The 10,506-nt window shown below is 33.9% G+C and overlaps 1 protein-coding gene across 1 annotated transcript in view; it reads left to right on the plus strand.

Annotated features, from left to right (window-relative positions):
- The first annotated feature begins 2,063 nt into the window (after positions 1-2,063).
- ZNF804B (zinc finger protein 804B) overlaps positions 2,064-10,506 on the plus strand; it is a 71,423-nt gene continuing 62,980 nt past the window's right edge. Inside the window, exon 1 of the mRNA XM_017729251.1 lies at positions 2,064-2,168. Within this exon, the coding sequence (XP_017584740.1) occupies positions 2,160-2,168 (9 nt within the window). The 5' untranslated portion in view covers positions 2,064-2,159. The remainder of the gene's footprint in view (positions 2,169-10,506) is intronic.

The following is a 10,506-nucleotide window of genomic DNA, read 5'->3' on the forward strand; positions in this document are numbered from 1 at the left end:
TTCCTATAATTCTGAACTGACAAATTCCCATCCTGCATTTAAATAGTATGTAAAGAAGCAGGATTCCATCACCTGTTTCAATACAATACAAAGTTCCTTTCAATAGTTCTTTAAATTACAAATATAGAGGACAACTGAAGCATCTGAATTATTGATTTACCTAAAATTTAATTTTATGACTCACTGATAATCTGCATACATCTGAATCTGAGGCATATTTATAGGATTTAGTAAGAAAAGATTAGGGTTCTTACCTGTACTGGATCTCAGAAACATAGTTTTTAACACAGAAGACATAGTATTCCTTAGGTAATGCTGTTTGACCAAAAAAAAATCCTTGTGTGGTGAAAATGCCATTTCTGTCTTCCCTTTAGTAAGCCAATTTTGCATCAAAAGAAAATATTTACTTTATCAGATGCCTCTCACAGGAGCAACTATCAATCTTCCAATTGATGTGATCGTGCATAATTCTGCCTGGAGTCTATCAGCCCTCAAGAAACTTGTGTTCTTTGATAAGTACGGGGAGAACAAAGTACCCTGACATTTTAGAGTGCAGATGTGGATTGGGGTGATGTTCATGATTACTCTTGTTTCATCAGGGTAGATTGAAGTGGATGTAATTGAAATGTTATGGCATCTTAATTTTCTCTCTTAATCGCTACAAAGTATTGCAAACTATTTTGCTTGTTTCAGAAATGCAGAATTAGTAGAAGATTAATCAGCTTGGCCATTCATTCATCTATTTAAAGTTGTAGTGCTGAAAAAAATCTGGATAAATGACTAAAAACTTCCATAATCTGTCTGAGAAAAGGACATAGGTGTTTAGGTATGGAACTACAACATAATTTTGCCAGTTCTGAAAGTACTTAGAGCAATTGGAAGCAGCACAAAGTAGAGGCAATTTGTTAAAGACAATGGAAACAATACAGATGACGGCCAGATATTATAAATATAAAAAAGACGGAAAGCATTTTTACTGTGATCTCTTCTCTGGCCTCATCTGGTAGCATTATTAGTGTTATTAACTGTATTAATTGTCTACTATTAATAGTAAAAGACTTTGTAATGAAATTTTCTATGTTTATGCAATGGAATCTGTGCTGACTTGTGGATCACACTTTTTTTTCCAAACAAAGGTGCAGGTTTATCTGTTGTGCTCAAGAATTTAATTTCCCCTTAAAATTTTTTAGTTTTTATTTTTTACTCTTAACTATTTTCAAGGTTAATGAACAGAAAATTAATTCACCTATGCAATGTGCAAAATCCAACATTGGTGGAATGTCCTGCCATGTGAAATATTGTGGCAAAGCGTAGGCAAAATAATATCAAAGAATGAAAAACATAGAGTACTTCTGCATGTGTATGTTTCTAATATTTTACATAAGTTAAAGACATTGATTAACACACTTGCAATTGATTCCATTTGTAATTGCTTTCTTCCTTCAGTAAGACTCAGTTTTAAGGGCAATAATAGCACAGAATGCTGTTGTTAATTGTGTGTTATGGCTTCTAAAATTGTGTACATGGTTCATTTGGAGATCTTGCAATGTACTTGCACAAACCAAATAAACAAAAATAAAGGCCCCTTATTAATAATGATTTTTTGACACTTGGCATAGTCTTTTGTGTTGCATGAAAAAATAGACACACAGCTGTTAATTGACAAGAAAAGTAATAATCCTTTGATTACAGTAGCTAAAGGCTGTCGTTTAATGGATTTTACTTGTCACTTTTAATTCTTTTTAATCTTTGTCTGCATTTCATTAGAACGGCTTTATCATTCTGATGGCCCTCCTGTCGTTATTCTGATTGAGTTAATGGGTTGTCATCATACCACGGAGCTCCAGTATAAAATATAATAGTTTTATTTATAATCTTCAGGGACATTTTAAAGATGATTGCTTTGCCAATCAGCTTTTCTGGTTTTACAAAGTACATTGTTTTAAATGGAGTGCTGTATTTTGCTTTCTCTTGCCTGGTAGGTGCTCTGAGCAAAGCTTCTATCTTAATCTTCCATGACTTAATCTACCTATAAAATTCAACAGCCAGTTGGTGAGGGAGCTCGGAAAGGACTGTTATCATTTTCTGTCCTACTCTTCATCTGTGATTTTGGCTTTCCATTTAAAAGCTACATGCCTGCACTGCAGCTTTCCTAACAGATGATACAGGTACTCGAATATTATTCAAAAACCTACCTGAGGTCTCATATTACATCTATTAAAGTAGATTTATTTTTATCTCGTGTTCTCAACTACAGCTGTACAGCTGAAGAATGCTTGATATTTAGGCATTTACTTATCTTTGAGAAAACTAGTGTTCAAGGTACTGTATTTTTTCTACTTTATTGCAGAGTCTGATAAATTGCTAATAATTTTAAATATAATACCATTTAATAGGGGAAAATCTTTTTATATAATTGTGGGACATGGGTTGGGGAGCTCATGATTACTTTTTCAATTATGTACTATGAAAAGTATGCTGATTGCATATAGAATAATGCTTGGATGGACAAGAGTATTTGTCTTGTTTTTAGGCTGAAAAGCAATATCAGAAAATTATTGTAGAGAATCCATTAATAAATTATCGGTGATTATATTTGTGATACAAATCCAGTTGTGACACCAAGCCATGCTGCTGTTATTGACCTATACAATACCCTGCTGCAGAACAGATGTCATAATTAAAATAGGCACAGTTTGTGATTTATTTTTGTAAAGTTACTAGAGCATGGCTTATATGATAGCCTTGCCAACAAGTTAGGAAATAAGGAAGATATGTGGAAAATAGCTGTCTAAACTCATACATTTTTATTTTAATTTCTATGTAACCATTTCAATTTTCCTATCTCTGTGGAGACTTTCTGAAATGGGGTGAAGTCTTCCAAGAACATTAGTTTATATATTTTTTGTCGAAAATATGTTGATGAAGAAACAGAGATATGCTAGCAATATGCTGTATCAGTAGGTCAGGTTTTCAGGACAAGAAATAGAAATGCAGAGGATTTTTTAAAAACTGCTTTCTAGAAAAAAACAAGTATTATATTTTGGAATAGTCAGAGTTTGTAGTGTTGAACAGCCTCTTCTTGGAGAGGGTTTCTTATATATCTTGAGTTTCTCAAATCTATTTATAAGTGTTGTACAATAAAATTGTTGTGTCTCTCAATATGTATATATTCATATCTACATGTATGTTTTTATGCTCACTGCTCTTGCAAATAACTGTTTAACCAGAGAGGGGAAATTAAACATTTGTTTCATTTTAATCAAACAAGTTTTTCTTATAGGCACACTTTCATATGCTACATTATTGGCAGACTTTAAACATATAACAGATACCCGACTGTTACCCTTGTTCTTTTGCTTTCTGATGCATTAAATTGCAGATGTTAAGAGATTGGAAAATCATGTGCTGCTGCTGGTACTTTTTAAGTTCCAGATGCAACCATATTTAAATGTTCTGAGTAGTGACAGAGTCTCCAGAAGGACCACCTCTATGGTTTTCTCTTGGAACCACGAGAGAACAGCCTTTTGGCTGTCTAGTTTTTATGTAATTACTATTATTGTTATTATTTGCATTCTTGCAGTGCCCAGGAACCTGAGCTAGGTAGGCATTCCTTTTGAGTTCTCCTATATTATTCCTACATAAGAACAATCTAGCATGAAACGTTTCCAGCACGGAGAAATGTCACTTTACAAATTCCATTCTATTGAGTCCAAGAACAAGATCTGCAGAAGTTTTTTGTAGTAGCCACCTGTCCACATTTGAAAACTTTTCATATATGAGTATTTTTAAAACGCTATGCTTGGTGCCCAGGGTCTTTTCTTCGTCTTTCTGGTTTTGGGTCATTGCAGCAGAACGGCCCACATCGGCATTAGGATGTTGCCCAGAAGTCCATTTAAGAGCACTCTGATGAATCAAGAATTTCTTCTGGTTCACAGGCATTCCTATTCTCTTGTAATTTTTAATGATTTCTAATATTGCACCAACTATCTAAGCTGTTTTCCAATGTCAATACGTCATCAGTTACATAGATTACTGCTTGACATGGATGACATCAGCCTGTCCTGTTTTCTATATGTACTTGCTTCAGAATAGTTGTCTTCACAGCTTGCCTGAAGATTGGCACATGGATATGGATTAATTTGCATTTCTTTCTCTCCTCTATGAATTTACATTTGTGGATGTTGCCAGACTAACTCAGTCAATTTACTATGGCATTGTTTTAGTCTGGTTAAATGATGGACAAGAGCAGATGATGGTTTCATATGGGAACTATTAAAATACACTGGTCATAGAATCGTTTTCATTTACCACAAGCCTTCAAGGGAAAAAAAATGTCTCCCAGAAATGTTTTCCTGTAGATTTACTCCACTGAGCTGAATCAGCAGAGAAAAATTAATAAATTTAGAAGTGTTTTATGAAGGATCCATTTACTCTCAAGAGGTCTGCTGGACTACCCTAATCTATATCAAAAATGAGGGCTCGTTGACAGGGGTAGGTGAGTGGTGAAAAACAAAAGAGACAGGAAGGACAGAACAGACATTTAGGCAAAATTGGAAGCAAAAATTGACAGAAAGCAGGGAGGAAGGGGAAAAAAGGAGAACGAGAGTAAACCAAAAATACTTACAAGTGACAAGAGAGAATATACGCAAGTTGAAAATATCAGGATTTTGATTTCAGCTTAGATGGATGATATTTAATGCCCTAAGTCTCTAGATATCCTAGCAATAGTTGGGCTTATCATTTTTCATCTCTCTTTGCTTCAGCACTGCACTGTGAGTTATAATTAAAGCTGGTCTAAGATAGCAACAAAACTGAATAAATTATTCATTGAAAACCAGCAACATTTTCTAAATAATGTATTCAATGAATAATATTCAACTAAAAATAGGTACAGTATACACAGTATTCTGTGCAGGCTCAGAGCTGGTCCTTGGCCCACATTTTATCATAACTAGTATGATGAAATTGATTTGTTTCTTTTTTAGAGGAGACAAACAAGAAAAAAGTTTTTCTTTCTAGCCTCACAGGATATGCTATATGAGTGCACTTTGCTGTTAAAATTCTAAAGTTAATTTCAGTATCTTAATGAGCAAAAATTAACTAATCCCTTCATGGAACTTAGTGGCAGCCTAGACATCAATGATGATGATATGATTATGGTCAGAAGACAAAAATAAAGATGGTTCCAACCAGCTAAAGGTATATTTAGTGCTTCAGAAAAGCTTCCAACATCCAAAGAAAATTGTGAATACCAACAAAATGGTATGTGGAAAATTTTGAGTGAAGTGGATATGAAAAAGAATTTCTCTAATAGATAGAAAACTGCATTGCCTTACTGAGCTATTTTTTTCTAAAAGTCCTTTGCAGCTCAGTGGTAGTACAAAGGACAGCAATTGTCAATGAAAAGCAATAGGGAGAAAATGGAAAAGAGAGGACATAAAAATTAACAAATAAGTATGGGAGTATAAAATACAGAGTATTTAAAGGAAGATAAAAGAAGCAGAGTAAAAGGCAGTCTGTTGATCTAAGGCCTATGAGCTTCAAAAAGTAAATTATGAGTAAAATAAACTTTGTCAAAGTTGTACACCATATAAGTATACAAAAATCACATTCTGAATATATTTTAAATTTATATATTAAAAAATGATGCAAAGAAGCCAAATATAATCAACATGTATTTGAGTAAAAATAATAAGTTGGGTATGAAGCTAATGAAAGTGAGATAAGAAAGTCTATCTGTTCTTTTACTAATCATTAATCTAAACACAAAGCTGCAATTTACAAAAAAAAGGGGTATTTTTTAAACCATCAGACCTAGCTCACTCATTGCTAGAAGTCTTCAGTCTTGCTGGACCTGTGAAATACTGAAGTAAATATTGGGTTATGAGGGATACTCCAGAAAGCTGAAGGAGTACTGGTACTGTGTCAGAATTCAACAAGGTTGATAAGTTGTGCCAAATAAAACCATAATCCAACTTCACTTCTTAGCAAATTAATGTAAGAAAGCCACTGTGGAAAGATGTTCATCTCCTCAGATTTTCTCCTCTTTTTCTTTGGTTTCTTTCCAGGAGCAAACATTACTTTGTCCTGCTTGTGCTATCACTACAGATTAGCTTTCCTTCTTTGTGGTTGCCAGTGCAAAGGGAGAAGTACTGGTGAAACATATTTTTTTCTTAGTGCTCCTATCAATAGGATGTTTCTGGTGCGACCCCATCTTGCTTCCTTTGCTACAGCTCTGGTTAAAGAAGACAATTAATTTAACGTAGTAGCTTGGTTAATTACTTTTTTATCAAGATTTTTAGGAAAGAACGTCAAGTCAACCAAACATTCCTTAGATAAAGGCAAATTTTTGCATGTGTGGACATGGAAAACATACAGTGGAAAAGATACTATTTTTCTTGATAGTTTCCACATTTTAATTCTAAAAAAATACCTTCTTTTTTCTTCTACATAGGCATGGAAACTCATGTGGAGCTAGTTGTCAGTTCTGAACCCCCAGTGTAATGAGGCCGAGGTACATAATGTTTCATTATATTCCGATAAGTTAGAAGTGTTCAAAGCACAACCCAAATGTTAAATATATTTAGAACTGTCTCTTTCCAACTGCTTGATAAAAAGTTGGGCCTGTTATAATTAGCATTACATTAACATTTACCGTTTAATTACATTACAAAAATATATGGTTTAGTGCTACCTTAAATAAAATCTTGTTGAAATGTGGGATAGTGAAGGAGGAGTTATTGAAAAAATACTGAATTTTATTATCAATTAAGTTGAATACATTGTTTGTGGCTTTATCACACAAAAAACATAGTTGCCATTCTGTACAGAAGTCATTACCAGCCCACTAGCCAGAACTTTGTGAAATAAAATCTATTAAAAACAGGAACACTGAAAGCAATTTAGGGAAAATACCTGTGTTTTGGCTCATTCAAATTGCTTTTTTTAAAGCATTTGAAATAAATAGAACCTCTCAAAAGTTTCTTGTTCAACAACAATCACTGTAATCTGCATCCATTATAATACTGTGCATTGTACTCCTTTGACAGCAGAGCTAAGCAATCAATATGCTCCTTTTCAGCAACCTCTGCTGACCCAATCTCATATGGTTAATAGCTGAGACAGATGCATTCTATAAGTATTTCACAATTGTACCAAATGCATGTTGGCCTCTTACAGCCTTCTGTTAGCAAGCAAATGCTTAAAGCAATACTGCAATAACGTCTTCCTTAGCTCTTAGAATAATTTAAATGGAAGAGCTAAAATCCATATTTTAAATCTAGAAGAAACAGTGGTATATAAATGTAGTTTAAAATACATAAAAAGAAATTATTATATAAAACCAGCACTTTAAAAAATCTAAAATGTCAGTATATGCAAATACTTAGCTAAGATACCCAAACAAACTTAACTTTATGTAGGCCATAAAGAACACAAACATCCATATTATATACAGCCTGTGCTTCTAAGTGATATAAACTTTCTTTTACTAATACATATATCTAGCTAACTATATTTGTTCCTCTCTTGTAAATCATTTTCTTTGAAGTTTAGTTGCCTTTTGTATTTAGAATAATGTCTCATTGAATGTATAAAAATGTCAGATAATAGTTAAATCTACATAATATATCTGCATAGTGCCACAGCCATGTCAGGCAGAGAAACTAAGCCCAAGATGCCCTGAAGTAGCTGTTAAACAAGTCTGCCCATGATATTTAGGATTGAAGTATTTATCTGAGTTTTAAGGTGTTTTAGATTTGATAAATTCCATATTGTTTCTAATATCTGCATGTGTCATCACAGAATCATAGAACCACAAGATAATTCAGTCTGGAAGAGGCCTCAGGAGGTCTCTGGTCCAATCTCCTGCTCAAGCAGGGTCAGATGTGAGTTCAGACCAGGTTGTCCAGGGCTTGTCCATTCTGGTATTGAAAATATCAAAGATATATAACATCCAACCTCTCTGGGCAGCCTGTGCCACTGTTTTATTCTTTTCATTGGGAGAACGCTTTTCATTATGTTTCAGTTCCCTTCTTTCCGCTTGTGCCCACTGCCTTTCTTCCTCCCACCATGCACTTCTGTGAAGACCCCAGATCCATCTTCTTGATCAGCCCTTCGTAAAGTACTGCTGTTAAGTCCCTAAAGGGTGACTAAGCCAAGGTCCTTCTCCTCTACTTACAGGGAAAGAAAAAAAAACGTCTTGACCATTCTGGATGTCCTCACTCAACAAGGAAATATCTTGTAATTAGGTAGTGCAAATCTCTGGAATTGCCCTGGTAGTGTAATATGCCACCTTGCTAAGGTACTTTAGCTTTATTACAGAAGGACATTTCGAGAACACCAGCAGTTCTTCCTTTCCTCCACTTCTAGTCCCTCTCCATTGGCTGATGGCTCTATTTGTGGTCCTATTTTTCACTTTAAAAATCTGAGGAGGAGAAGATTAGACCTGGTTTCAGCAATCACTGGAAAAGAAATGAAATATATTTTCAGTTCACATTTTGGGCTAAAGAAATCACTAGGGGTGTTATGAATTAGGTAGACACATGAAAAAAATGTGATGTTACCTGTGTGTTAAACAGTAGATTTTTATGACAAGTGCAATATATAAACAATATTGAGTTACTCAGTGTACTCTACTAATCCATCTTCATAGGTGAGTGACTTATTTAACCAGTTACAAACTTAGTATTGGATACTAAGTTTGGATACTCAAAAAGTCTATTTTCAGTGAAAAATAAAACTTTGCTAAGTATTTTAGGACTGAGCTGTACCTTATCTTAAAATGATAGTCAATTAAGATCATAGCTTTTGTTCTAAAAGTACAATCAATTTCTCCATGATAGGTGAGACAAAATCATCCTATTCATCTCAGAAAAGAATGTATTTCAGGGGTCAATGTCTTCTAGAATTATTCAGTGAAGATAGTAATAATTATCATACCATATTTCTATTACGTTAAATTTCACTGAAATTTACTCTTTGCATAGACCAAATTTATCTTCCCTTAGTTACCCTGGAAAATATTATTTGCCTGAATGAACGTAAGACAGAATTTTTTCATCTGCCACAGGATCCAAATTGTTAAAGGCCTTTCAGTTTAACTTTGACGTTTGCTGTGATCATTTTAATCCTAGACATGCCAAAGGTAGTCGTTGCAAGACAAATAAGGAAGAATGATAAGCTGGACTGAACTTTAGCTGACTGCACTTGGACAGAAATTTAAGTCTAGAAAAAAACCAGAAAGTCATTGTGTTTCTCAAATTCTAGGAACAAGTTTCCATAGTCATTATTCTTTCTTCATAAAACTTACCTAAGATTTCTTGTGCAACACTCTGCTCATCTGTGTTTATGCCAGATTTTGATAAGGGATTTTGAGTACTCCTGCAATATAAATAATTAAATAATTAATAATTTGAATTATGCTAATAGTAGAGCTTTGAATGCCCAGGGAAGGGAACATTGATACTCAATTTAATGTTGATCTGATTAGCAATCATGCCTTCTGGGAACAACTGTAAAATGAAAAGTAAAATCTAAGTCATTATTTTGGCAAAAGAGTTTGTGATTTTTTCCATAATTTCTGCCCTTTCCAGGGAAAAAATGTCCCAAATTACTTATTTCTTATAAGGCTGCATTTTTTTTCTGATATGGCAGCTGCATGCAGCATGAGCAATGGGTTTATGATGTCATTAAAGTCTGGCACCACAAACTGGCAAAAACCGTCTATTTTTATTTACTATTTGACTTGCACTTTAATGTGTCATTTAGTGCTTAGAACCAGAATACTTGCTCATCTTATTTGATTCGGCAGTTGCAGACAGTACAGACTATGTAAGGAAATAGAAAGAGTACTGCCAGTTTGGTAAACACTTTTCATGAGAAGTTTCAAAACCTTAATAAATTGATAATGTGAGTAATACAAAACACTTCTAAATCCAAAAACATGAAATTGAGACTTTAGGCTATGGCAATTGACAAACTACACTTTGTAATAAATAAGAGAATCAATGTAGTATTTTTCTCCTTTGAGAATTTCCACAGAGAAAAAATATCTGCAGTTACTGTCATGGATTAAATATTTATTTAAAGCGGGGCACTGGAATCAGTCTCTTTTCAAATTTTCCTAAAACCACTGGGTATACTGAGCTATTAAAAATTGTTACAGTGAGTTTTAGTTGATTTCAGAGAAGCTATTCATTCTGCTAGAGAACTTATTGCTTTGCTAACATACTGGAGTTATGTTTTTTGCCAACTTCCTCATTAATTTCTAAACTTTCATGCACCTTTTTCTTAAATATGCAAATATTGATTATAATTTTCAATAGAAAAAGGGCATTTACCTGTAACTGCTGCAGACTACCTAGTTGACAAGTTCATTATTAGTGGAAATAAATATTCCTGGAATTTTAGATGTTGCAAATGAGTTTGTCACTGCAACCATCTTCTGTTTGCTCCAGAATGATAAGGGATGATCAAACAGCTTATTTTGAACAACTGGGGGGG

This window comes from Corvus brachyrhynchos, unplaced genomic scaffold (assembly GCF_000691975.1).
Source record: "Corvus brachyrhynchos isolate BGI_N302 unplaced genomic scaffold, ASM69197v1 scaffold142, whole genome shotgun sequence".
NCBI lineage: Eukaryota > Metazoa > Chordata > Aves > Passeriformes > Corvidae > Corvus > Corvus brachyrhynchos.